A 12,567-nucleotide genomic window follows, 5' to 3' on the forward strand; every position below is an offset into this window, starting at 1 on the left:
ATGTACTTTTTGCAGAATGGTTAGGACTGCGGGCTTGTTCGGATCTGATATATTCATAGCCGGGGGGGGGGGGGGGGGGTTCAACCTCTCCCCAACCCCTCACACACAGACACACCCGAAATTTCTCACTATTGCGCACATGCAAACACATGCACGAACATACATGAAGGGTAGACATCCTCGTGTGTTTCGTCATTTTAGTGTCATAGTGTCAATTAGTGGCATAAACAGTTCTGCGAAAGGAAGCGTGTAAGCTCAGACGATGCAAAAGCAGCTTCACTTATTGCAATGGTGCATCTACATGCTTCGTAGCGTTTAATTTATTCGGTTTAAGCCGAACAGGCGCAAAATGTCTCGCACCACTTAAATTTCGCGCTCAAAGTACACCGGTCGATTGTGGCGCCGCTCTGGTGACGTCATCGTAAGAGTGACTACCACGGCCGCTGGATAAAAAAAACGCACGCTTTTTCATCCAGCGGCCGTGGACTACTGTCTTCCCATTGGTTTGCTGCATAAACGACGCACAGATCACAGCAAACAAGTCAGGAAAGCAAATAAACAAATTTTCGCGCAGTAACATTCCTTGAGTACATATGCCGTCGTCGGAAGACAAAGGTAAAGTAGTGGAACAAGCGTGATACCTTAGTATAGTGAATACCAGTGAATGGAAATGTTCGTAAGCGCCCCTTGCGGCCTCTTATGTACTGTCTTTCAACGATGCAAAAGGCTTGTCGTTTTGCGTCCTGCAATATTTGTCAACGGGAAAGTTACCGATGTTTTAACCAAGCCCTTGGGCGTTTACTACACCGTGGTTCCGATATACCTCAGTATAGCCTTCAAGATTCGTCACGATGGTAATCTCGGAAGCCAGGCACGCTTTCTTGTTTGCACCGCAAAATGGTGGGAACTTTGCAAACCACGTGCATTCACTCCGTTCACCTATTTTCGCACGGAGGCAGACTTGGGGAATTTGCAGGAAGCATGCCAATCTCGCCAGAAACAAACACTCGGCGTGTCGATGGGTGCCCCGTGACACTGGGTTCGAACCCAGAACATCCTGCAGTGGAGGTGGACCCTCTACGTACCCCTTCACCACAGCTGCGGCTTTATCTTATCTAGATCTCGCTCGCCTATCTCCTGCATCGTGCTTGCGCTGCCACGTGGCGCCTCCCTCCCCTCCACAGATACAGGAAGGGAAAATAGGTTGTTTGCGTTCCTCCATGGTTGAAGCCAGCACTTCAGCTTGGGGAGCTTGCTGAACCAACACAGAGACCAGTCACAGTAATACCGTTTTTGTTCTGCTTATGTAAACTCTATATGTGGATATAAAAACGTGTTGTTTCAGGGCAACAAAATATTATTAGCATTGTCCAAATACTGATATCATGAGCTTCCACAGGCATTTCGCCATATTCAATGAAAAACTTGTGACACAAACATGCACGGTAGCCTCAGGTCGAAACTGGTTAAGCGGTTGACGCTGGAATAAAGTGCTTCTTGTTCTTTGCTATCTTTGCGCTATTAATCGATTGTTATGGTAAGACAGCGTTGTCTTGTTTGTATCTTGTTTGCGCTGGCTGCCTTCACCTTTGGCAGACAATCTGCACTCCAGTAAATAAATAAATAAACAAAAAGATAAAGACCTTATTGGTGAAGGCAGCAATTTCCATGCCCGTTGTTTTCTTTCACAGAATTTAAAAGAATGCCGGCGCAAAGATTGTGTACTGCTTTCTTCCTTTTTAAAAATTTTCTTCGCACTTATAGGTAGTTGTCGACTCCATATGGTTGAAAAGCAAGATTGCTACAAATATGTAATTACATATTTGTAGCAATCTACCTGTTTAAATACTACCTGTTCATAATGAATGTCTGGTGCAGAACGGCTGCAGATGCAACAAAAAAAAGGAAACACAGACATAAGAAAGCTTGACAATGTGGCCATCACGTGCCAATGGCGGTGTCGATGGCTAGCTACAGTTACTGTAGGCATGGCTGCACTTGTCTTTCTGAACTTGTCCACGGAGAAGCAATGTTGAAGCTTTCTCCACATCAATGGCCATCACTCGGCCCATCATCATTAAACCTTTCTTGTATCTCCATAGCAACAGCTAGGAACAAAGACCAGGAGTTTGTTACGCAGCCTAAAATGGTGCTGTGTATGCATAATTTTATGGGCTGTGTTAGGCAGGGGCGCAGCTAAGGGAGGGGGTTCAACCCCCCCCCCCCTCGTAAAAAATTTCTGACGGTACGCCACTGGTGTGAGGACAACCCTTCTGGATCCAGTGGCTGTGTCATATACTTTCTTATAGTCCTGTATCTTGTTTGCGTTGGCGATCAGGAGTACATTCCAACTCACCTAATTACACTCCTGAATACATGCTTGATTATGTTGAAAGAAGCACATTCAAACTCCCACTTGCAAAAACGTGCAATCGCTATGCAGGCCTAGCATGAATACAGAATGCAAATGCAAATACATGAATAAAAATCTACCGAGACAAAAAAAAAAGAAACTTTTTTGATTAGACAAGGGTGGAGGCTTGGCCTTGTTGGAAATTCACGACAGTAGACTTACAGTGGGGGAACACAATGACAAGAAAGAAGACGACACACTGCGCTGTGCAGTGTGTCGTTTTCTTTCTTGTCATGCTGTAACAGCGTAGTGTCATCTTTTTAAAGACGATAGTCTTTCTTGGGATACCTAAACGGAGAAATTTTGGTCTGTCTTTTTGTCTTTCTGTTTGTCGGCACGTCCCTCGATTCAACCACTCGGCCAAAGTTGAACCACTTGCCCAAGGGCCAGCCATCTTGAACGGCTGACTAGGTTCATACTTGTGTACATTGTCGACCAAAAAGCAAACATTACGCATATCTGAGGCACAACATCATTAGGTAAATATTAGGTGGTGTGTTCCTTTAATAGAAAATGCATACATACGTAATTCTAAAGACCCTAGTTTCTTAAGCTGCGCTGAAAATGCGACTGCGCGTTAAACTTGACTTCCTCAGTGCCCTCTGCACGAGCTCATTGTTGTGTTTCGGTTTCGGTTCTGTATTGCACTGTACGAATGCCATGGGGCGCCGCTCTGGCATTCCTGTTTTAGCCAGGTGACGTGTAAATAAAAGAGTGTGTGGAGAGTACTCGTTGAGTGCGGAAGTTTCTTCTGCTTCAGCGCTTCGTGCCAAACCGCGTGTTCGGGCTGGCTGGCGTTCCCGCCGGTCGCGTTGGTCACCGCCGGTCTTCGCCTGCTGCTGCGCCGGGACTACCAGCCCGCAACACAGCACTCATGTTTCCCGACGTATTGCCAGATGACGTTCATATCTCATGCAGCGCCTCTTCTATCGTCTTTAGACGACATTTGCAGCGAAGCACGCAGATACGCGGCCAATTTTTTTTTGAGAGTCGCATAATGCATGTTCGTAAAAACAAGACATACGTATCATGCTTTGTAACACAAGTCTGAGCTCTCAAGTTTGTTACTACGGTGGGGTTATAACTCAACAATAATAATAAAATGTGGCAATTTATGGAAAAGTCCAGTTTTTCTAACACAGATGGGTGTGAGCGCCACAGCTGCCTCAAGTTTTTACAAGCAGCTGAATCATCGTGGGTGAATGGAAATGTAGAAAATGTGTAGGCCGAAAGAGTGCAATAAAATGTTACGGCTGAAACTCATTATAATCTGAACTAAAAACACACAAAATATCCTTTTATTCATGTTGCAGATCTGAAAGATTAAATTAGCTGAAAGAATGGAAGGATCATACAATCACTTTTTACAAAATAAAGGAAAGGGAGTTTCCCACAGTGTTCTTGTCAAACAGGTGACCTGTGAAAAGAAAGGACACAAAATCAAATCGGTTTCTATACAAAATCTTCTGCATGCATATTTACAGCACTTAGTGCTCCAATACAGCATACACAAGGGGTAGTGCAATTATGCAAATCACAGCACGTCCCATTGAATGCTGTGCTATCGCAACAGACACAAGCACTGTATACACAGAACAAGTGCTGTTGATTATGATGCCAGTGAAGAAACTACTGTGCTCAGAATTTTGCTCAGACTTGGAGGCGGTCAGACTTAAAGGGGCCCCGCAACACTTTTTCAGTATGGTCAGAAAACGCTGCCGACTGGTAGTCCAGGCTCCTGAGAACATGTGGGCCAAATATTATTGCACCAGCATGGGGCCTGGAATTTACAATTATACTTCTCAAAGTCAGCTAGGAACCACTCACTCTTCTCTCGACAGATGATGCCATAAACCCAAATGACCGCGTCATAAACCCGAAGTCCATGGCCATTGGCTAAGCATTGTGAGCTGTACGGTTACCATGGCCGTCGCGGGATGCCACTATGTGCCTGCGCACTTGCTCGTGATCACACTGAATGTAAGCTGTGCGTTTGAAGAAAAAAAGAGAAAAGAGATTGCTGAAGGTCATGACGTGCACTGACGAATGGACGTAGCTTCTTTTCCCTTTGTCACCCCCCTGCGTAGCTTTCAGCACGCTCGCTAGTACGAAAGTAGAGAAAAAGCGCCTAAAGCGTGCGACAAATTCCTGTAACTCCACTCGTAGTACTTCATGGATTCTAAAAATTTTTGCGGCGGTCGATTCGTGAGGCAATAAACTCCTTTAATGAAGTCATTCAACGATTACTTGGAAAATTGTTGCCGGGCTCCTTTAAATAGACTTTTTGTGTACAAAAATATATTTTCCATTTGTATGGGAATCTAACCAATCCCTACATGGAAGACAACAAAATAAAGCAGTTCTTGAGTCCTCAATTATTTCTACTAGTCTGTCTTGTGCTGTCCGAAATTTAACTAATACTACTTTGCAAATACTTCACCATATCCGGTGCAACTCCCTTGCTATATTTGAGCTCGCTGCTTGCGTCTGTCCTTTATATCCAAGACCTTCTGTACACCGTGCTGGCTTTACCAATGCCAGTATCTGTGCATTCCTGATAAAGCTGTGTTGCCAGCTGTTTCAGTGATCCCTCATAACTGATGCCAGCATATGACTGTGTTTTCACCAATCTCCTCACCTCACGGATGCTCCAGGACTCCGAAACTGGCTGTTCGACTGTCATTCCAAATCGACCACCTAATCGCACAGTGGAAAAGCCAGGGTGGAGAGTCGTCAACCACACCCCCTCTGAAATTCTTAATTTTGCTTGTGGCTATATATACATGCACACATACAAACATATGCATGAACATACATAAATGATGGTTGAACTCCCCTGAAAAAAATATCTGGCTACGCCCCTGTTATTGCATGCTGGCCAATGCTGCAGTCATACATTAATTGCTGTGCAACTCCTTTTTGAATGTGGTCAGCAAACACTGCTGATCGATAGTCAAGGCTCTTGTGAATGCGCAACCCAAATATTATGGCAATGCATGCGACAGGGCATTTAAAATAACGTTTAAGGACAGCCAGAAATCGCTCACTCTTCTCTTGACAGATTACATCGTAGGAGAAACCAACTAAGTCAGAGGGGAGAGGACGGCCATGGACTAATATGAGCATTTTTGCGCTGCATAGTTACTACAGCTGCCACCAGGTGCTGCCACGTGCTCACAGGAGTGGCATTAGCACGCCCATGACACCATAAGTGAGCTAGCACGTTCAAAGAGAAAAAGGAAAGTGCTGAAAGCTACGAAGTGCGCTACTGTAGCTTCTTGCTCCTTTCTCATCCTTCCCTGTGTAGCTTTCAGTGTGCTCGTCGGAAAGAAAGCAGCTTAGCTTGTACTTGACCGATTCAATGATTTCTTGCGGCAATGGATTTAGAGGCAACAAACTCCAAAAGTGAGCTCATCAACGATTATACTTGGAAGTGTTGCAGGGACCCTTAAATAGCTGTACATACTAGATTCATCATATGACATCACTGCTATAGGTGTATGTATGACACGCAAAGTTGTTTGGCCATCGTTATGAAAACACGGCTAAGTTCTGATCCTTTGAACGCCAGTCACACTAAAAGATGCGTTGATACCTGCGACTTCTGCGTTCCCTGCTCTCATGTTCGTCCCGGCTTTCACGACTGGAGTGGTCGTCGTGCTTTCTTCGGCGGTCACTGCCGCTCTCGTGTGGTCGGCCGTGGGACCTCTCGGCACGGTCACTTCTGTAGTCCCCTTCATAGCGGTGTTGACGCGACCGTTCGTAGCTCGACCTCTTCTCGCGGCTGGTATCGTCTCTCCTGTCATAATCCCTGGCTCTGTAGTCGGAGCCTGAGTAACGGTTTTCACGGCGGTGAGAGAACTGGTGACCTCTGTCGTTAAATGGCTCCGATAAGTTGGCTCCACTTCTGGAACCGAGGCCGATGGGCTTTTTGAAAGGACGGTCGAGGCCACCGAATCTCAGCTGTCCAGACTCCTTCTTTCCTCCAAAGCCACCACCTAGAAAGTAGGAAAAGAAAGAATAGACACAAACCCCATCACGACAGATGTACTGTCAACAATTGTCATTTTTCACTTTCAGATTGCTAGAGTGATTCATGAGGTTTAATGCCTAAAAGAAATATTAGGACTGTGAGAAGTGCCATGGTCGAGGACATGACTACTTGTAATCACATGCGGGTTTCTTAGTGTGCATCTCAATCTAATTGTATTTTGTAGGGAAGTCACCAGGGCCTGTGAGCTCCTGGCTGTTTAGTGAACATCTGTTTCTTGATAAGGATAACACTTTATGAATGAACGAGAGTAGCAGGCAAAGAAAATATATGAAAACAAACCGAGTCGACGGGGTATCCAACCGGGCAGCAATCTCTCTTGTTCAAAGTCCACAAAGACTTTGCAATCATCGATGAGCGTTTGGTTTGCGTTGCTTGCAGCCAAGGCATCTCTCGCATCGTAGTACTCGACGAAAGCATAGCGCTTGGAGAATCCGGTGACGACATCCCTGACCAAGTGACAGCTCTTCACGTCCCCATAATGACTAAAGAACTGCGAAGATCAAGACAGACAGGAAAAAGCGGTATGTTTTTAAACAGTGCAATTTCATGACAGAACCCTTACAATGAAAATGACTTATACTCGTTTTCAGTGAAGCTAGAGCAAATAGAGATGTCACAGGCACCAAGTAAATGACCAAATGAAAAAACAAAGTGATTTAAACAGAACCCATGAAAGCAAGTTAAATTCTGAATTGGAACAAATATGACTAATAACCCTTGCAGTGTACAGTATGGTATACTGTTAAAGGGAAAAGTAAAGTAGCGTTAAAACTAATAACCTAAACGTATTGTCACATGGTTGCAGACTTCACAGTAATAAAGCGCTCCCCATGTTGTGTTTGGTAGACTCGGGCAAGTATTTAGTAGCAATGCATCACACTTTATTCTATGCTTGTCTCATCATGCACCACTTACGGCCAGGTGATACCGTTGATAACATGGCCATACCATTGCTCTGACCACTGGCCAAGTGTGAAAAGCACAAAAAGGCTTTAGCATCGTAAAAGGCACTGCTACAAAATACCAGCACTGTAGTGGCAAAAACTACTGCTAAGGCCTTTCATGTTAGAAATGCGCTGAGAGTAGCACGAAAGTACAAATAGCTTTTCTATTTACCAGTCGACTTATGATGGTGTATGCATGTTTATGCTGCAGTGGCCAAAGAGCACCAAACTTAGTGAAGGTAGAGAACCCGAGGCACTGTGCCGACCAAAGTAAAAATTTAATGCACCCACGCATGGATTGTGACTACGTGTATATTGGCGAAAGTGGTGACTTTGAAAGGCATCTCAAGCAGCACAACTATGAAGTGAAGAAAGGAAATGTTGAATCCAGTGCTTTGGCTGAGCATGCTTCAGGGGGTCATGCAATCGACTGTGGGAAGGCACGTGTTCTCGCTAGAAAAAAAAGACTGTCACAAGTTCTTTATCTTGAGTCGCTCTTGATACAGACCACACCACACACTGCCTGCGTGACACATTCAAGTGTATTTAAGGAGAATGGCGCAGTGCCTTTGGTTTTCTACCTTCACCATGTATCATCCCGACCAGATGGGCTTCCGTAAAACTTTAAACTTCAGCACCAAACTAGTGAAAGGCAGTGGTTAATAAGGCTTTAACTTGAATTTAGCTTTGTTATCATGCAAAACCACAGAGTGACGTCCACAACGCAGCATGGTATCATTGAGATGCTTAGCCCTTTAAAAGTTTGTATTTCTCATAAGGAAGCAGACAAACAGGACAGCACATTTTTTTGAAGTTTTAAAATGTGGCTCTTATCCTCAAAAAAGGAATGTTTTTAAATAAAATATAATCATACAATGCCACAATTTGTGCAAATGACTCTAGGAACTACATGGAATATTCGGTTAAACAGAAGTCATACAAGCTGTTCTACTTGAGGAGCCCAAGTCATCATAGATGCTACAAAAATCAAGATCTCAGAAGAAATAAACGGGCAAAATTGATGCTAAAATGTGTTGCAAAAGTGTGCTGCATGGGGGGCTGCTTTGCAAATGTGGCTTGTGATGTTAAGCACTGCAGAACCTGCCACGGTGGTCTAGTAATATAGGTGCTCGACTGCCGACCCAAAGGTCGCGGGATCGAATCCCGGCCGCAGCAGCCGCATTTTCGATGGAGGCAAAAATGCTTGAGGCCTGTGTATTTACATTTAGCTGCACATCAAAGAACCCCAAGTGGTTGAAATTTCTGGAGGCCTCCACTACGGCGTCAATCATATCGTGGTTTTGGGACGTTAAACCCCATCCATTATTATTATTATTATTAAGCACTGCGGAAAACAACAGGAACACAGTCATCACTTGCTTCCTGTGTTTTAATTAATAAAATATGATAATTACTGCTACAACAAAGGCAAATTGCCTGGTCAAGGTGTCAGTTCCAGCAACATTTTTGTTTGACCGCTGTTATAATTTCAAACCTCCATTTCAGAATCTTTTTTTTTTTGTAAACTTACAGTTCATTAAGACACATTAAGACACAATGAAGTACGTGAGCAACACATTAAAAACCACAGCAGCACACACAAACTGAAATACGGCTGGCTCAATAGCAATGCTTACAGACAATATTTGATAATGTACAACTGCACTGATGAGACTTATCGGACATACCTACAAAAATTTACACATTGTTCTTGCAACCAACCTCTTTCACGGTGTCCTCAGTTGTAGATGGACTGAGCCGGGCTACAAAGATAGTCAGGCGTGGGTCAGTTTTTACATGTTTGTTTGTTTTGTAGGTAGCCTGAAAGTGAAGTACAATAGAAGGTTAATGAGCAAGACAAAAAAGTAAAGGACAACACATTAAAAGAGCATCGTTTATTCTTAATACTGCATTCACATCTGTGTAAGTGGCCCTCATAGTGCAACAAAAGCTACAACTAAAAGTAATCAAAGCATTATTTGCATTGCAAAGCAACACTACTACATAATTTATGTTGTGCATACTTCAGAGGTGCATTTACAAATATTAAATATGAGTCAAAAACATTTTTATTTGAACCATAAAACACTCTAGAAAGAAATATTAGGTGCTGTGAATATTGGCTCACGCTTTTACATACTGGATTATTTATTTATTTGTTTATTTCATTACCCACAGCACCAATTGGCATTACACTAGGGAGGGCTCACAAAAATAGAATAAAACAGAATACAATGCCGCCAAACAAATAATCAAGATCACCAATTAATCACAATCAGCAACACAAATACATATATCAATGACATATAACATATAACATTGCATATAACAATGAGAAAAGTAGAAATAAAAACACGGTTATTTTAACAGACAGCGAAAGAAATCATTTGACACGATAGAGGAAATGTTTGAAGGCAATCGGTTCCATTCTTGGATTGTTTTGGAAAAAAAAAAACATTTTGAAATACGTCAGGCTTGCATGTGATTTCTCGTACATTGAACATATGGTCTACACAGTCTGAGACATAGTGCGGTGAAAGTAAATATTGGTCAGAAGTGGCAAGCTAAACAAGTAATGCAATGCATTGTAATGCTGGCACTCACTTATGGTAGAGTCAGTCATTGGCTTTCTGTGTCTCACGTGGAGATCACAGAGCTCAAGGCACTCTCAAACATGCATGCGCAAAAGCACTGAGGTGCATTGCCATGCAGTGAACGTGCACGGCTAGTCACGTCTGCCATTCCGCTCGGAGCAGTGACACAGCCCAAGAAATGTTATTTCTTGGAAGTTACACTAAACAGTAACCTATCATGAAACCAGTTAAACCCTTAAGCGCACTTTGTTAGTTCTCTCATCGTCATTTACATGACCGCCACGAAGGCAGTGATTAACTTTCATCTTATTCACCTCATGAACATTCGTGTCGACTTGATATGGAACTTACAACATCAGTTACGCGTTCAGTATGGGCTCCCCTCCCAGATATGTTTTCAGTATGACGGTGTTGATACTCACGTGCCCCCTAAAAGTTAGTGAACATGCAAACAGCAAGAACTAACAAGGGTGCATAACAACGATGACGCCTACAAAACAAAAAAGGCAATCGACTCCAAGACAAACCAGCACGTCGTGTTGACGGTATTCCCGACGCTACAGTGGCGGACTAACAGAGTGCTTGACACACGGTGCACTTCCGATCGCTACCAAGCCCGAGTCTGATCAAATTTTCTCGGTCACGATATACTCATTTGCCCAGTTGCACTCGATAACCAGTTGCACTCGACAATTTTGATCTGGATCGTGCTCGATCGCGATCGAAAGACGGTACCCAAACGTTGGGGGACGCAACATTCATTGTATTCTCTTTAAGTCCTCTTCTCACTCTATTTGCGTACAAAGGAACTCAACAACTAATGACGACTGTCAACTTATTTTGTCGTGAGATGACTTCGTATACGCCGACTACTTACTTCCATGGCACGGACGATGCCATGGTCGTGAGGTTTGACGTCCGTCCCATCAATGCTGCCGGCTTTAAGAGGATCGTACCGACGAGCGATAGGTGACCATGCCGTATCCATTGTAACACACCGTTCTTGAACGCAACCGACGGCAGAAATAAACAAGCAGTGACGACGAAGACTCAACCTTTTCAAGCAGAAATGTTCGCACTGGTGGGCGCCGCCATCTTTTTTTGCAAATAATAGACAGCGATACAGTTAGTAATGATGATGATAGCCAAACTTGTTGAAGCGAGATGGTGTTAAGCGCCAAAAGGGGTAGCGTCTGAACTGCGAAGCGCTTGACGTGTCTCTGGATCCCGCAAACGGTTTCGCCGCATGCAACGAGCAGACCGATAGCCTTAAGATATGTGCAATTTTTTTTCTGACGGGCACTGTTGTGAAAGGTAAAGCCTCAGAGAATCAGCAACGTGGTCTCTCAGAGGCCGCATGTGCAGATGAAGTCAGGCAAGCGGTAATGACAAGTGAAAATAGAAAAACCTGGGGTTCCAAGAGCGAAAACATTGATCTGACAAGAGGCGCTTCAAAGTGGAGGGAGAGTTTTTTCTTATTTTTTTTTTTCGCCATCGAAATGCGGCAGTCGAAGCTGAGGTCGAACCCGCGACTTTCAGCTCAGCAACGCAACGCCTCTGCCACTCGATCAAACAGGGCACCGTGGCGGGCTGCGATAACGAACGATTGAATGTTTATTGAAGTAGAAAGGGCGCTTCAGCTTGGTTATTGGGAAAGGGGAGACTGGGCTTAGTCAGAAATGCTAGCATCTCCAAGGACACGCAGCGCGCGTCGTTTGCATTGCAGAATGACATTAAAGTTTCAAACAGATTAGAAGAATTAAACATCTTAGTTTTGTACTTGCTCACCGGCATCAGTCTTGGCACGACACCCGCAGAAGATTAATTAAATATCATGACAGCGAGGCTGTCTTATTTGACCCTGAGCCGATGGCGTAACGCTGGTCACGTGACCTCAGGGGCGAGAGTGAGGCTCGGCGAAAAGAGGGAAAGGACTGCGCCTAGAGGGGCCTCGCGGAGAGGAAGAAAAGACAGTGCCTCGCCGAGAGGGGAGAGGGTGAGGCTCAGCGGAAAAGGGAGGAAACAATGAAGCGCAGAAAGTCGGTCAGTGAGGGGCTTCAGCACCACAGAACTGTGCATAAATAAAGACAAATCTTGATCTCTTGCTTTAATGTATCATTTACGTAGTTGGTGCGGGGAGATTCGCAAATAAAGTACTGCCACTTCCAAGCTGTGAAAACCGCCTACCCGTAACCGCGTGCTTACCTTAAAGCAAATGAATTGACAACAAAGAAGAAACCTACACAAAATCCCGACAGACGCAGCGGATAAGATCACGGTTCGATGACGATGATGAAACAACGTTTATTGAGCCCAAACTATATCGGTGGTGCACGCAGGCACCAGCTGGAATCGAACCCAGGCGTTCTGTGTGGCAATCAAGTTTTCTACCACAGAGCCACTCCAGTGCTTGAAACTGCTTCGCAAAAACACATATCAGGTCAACGTCAATTGGGGCGCCAGTGTTGGCGTTCAGATTTTATAACAATGTTATGAACAATACATATATACTTCTATGGCCCAGCAAGCTAAAGTCAAGCGTTGCTGGACGCCGTAGGAATA

General features: G+C 44.3%; 1 protein-coding gene across 1 annotated transcript; it reads right to left on the minus strand.

Moving 5' to 3' along the window:
• Nucleotides 1-3,656: 3,656 nt before the first annotated feature.
• LOC119404810 (U11/U12 small nuclear ribonucleoprotein 35 kDa protein) lies at nt 3,657-11,104 on the minus strand. The gene is made up of 5 exons (XM_037671482.2): nt 10,883-11,104; nt 9,134-9,232; nt 6,747-6,957; nt 6,009-6,411; nt 3,657-3,830 (listed from the first exon to the last, which is right to left on the minus strand). Exons 1-5 carry the CDS (start codon nt 10,991-10,993, stop codon nt 3,818-3,820), a joined length of 837 nt encoding a protein of 278 aa, XP_037527410.1. The 5' UTR covers nt 10,994-11,104; the 3' UTR covers nt 3,657-3,817.
• Between the last annotated feature and the right edge of the window lie 1,463 nt (nt 11,105-12,567).

This window comes from Rhipicephalus sanguineus, chromosome 9, assembly GCF_013339695.2.
Source record: "Rhipicephalus sanguineus isolate Rsan-2018 chromosome 9, BIME_Rsan_1.4, whole genome shotgun sequence".
Classification (NCBI taxonomy): Eukaryota; Metazoa; Arthropoda; class Arachnida; order Ixodida; family Ixodidae; genus Rhipicephalus; species Rhipicephalus sanguineus.

Bases quoted from the DNA above. Each gene is read 5' to 3' on its own strand.
- LOC119404810 (XM_037671482.2), bottom strand. From the start codon at position 10,993: ATGGATACGGCATGGTCACCTATCGCTCGTCGGTACGATCCTCTTAAA. The intron at 9,233-10,882 runs GTAAGTAGTCGG...CTTCACTTTCAG, and splicing joins GCATCGTCCGTGCCATGGAA to GCTACCTACAAAACAAACAA. The intron at 6,412-6,746 runs GTTTGTTTTCAT...CCTACTTTCTAG, and splicing joins TTGGATACCCCGTCGACTCG to GTGGTGGCTTTGGAGGAAAG.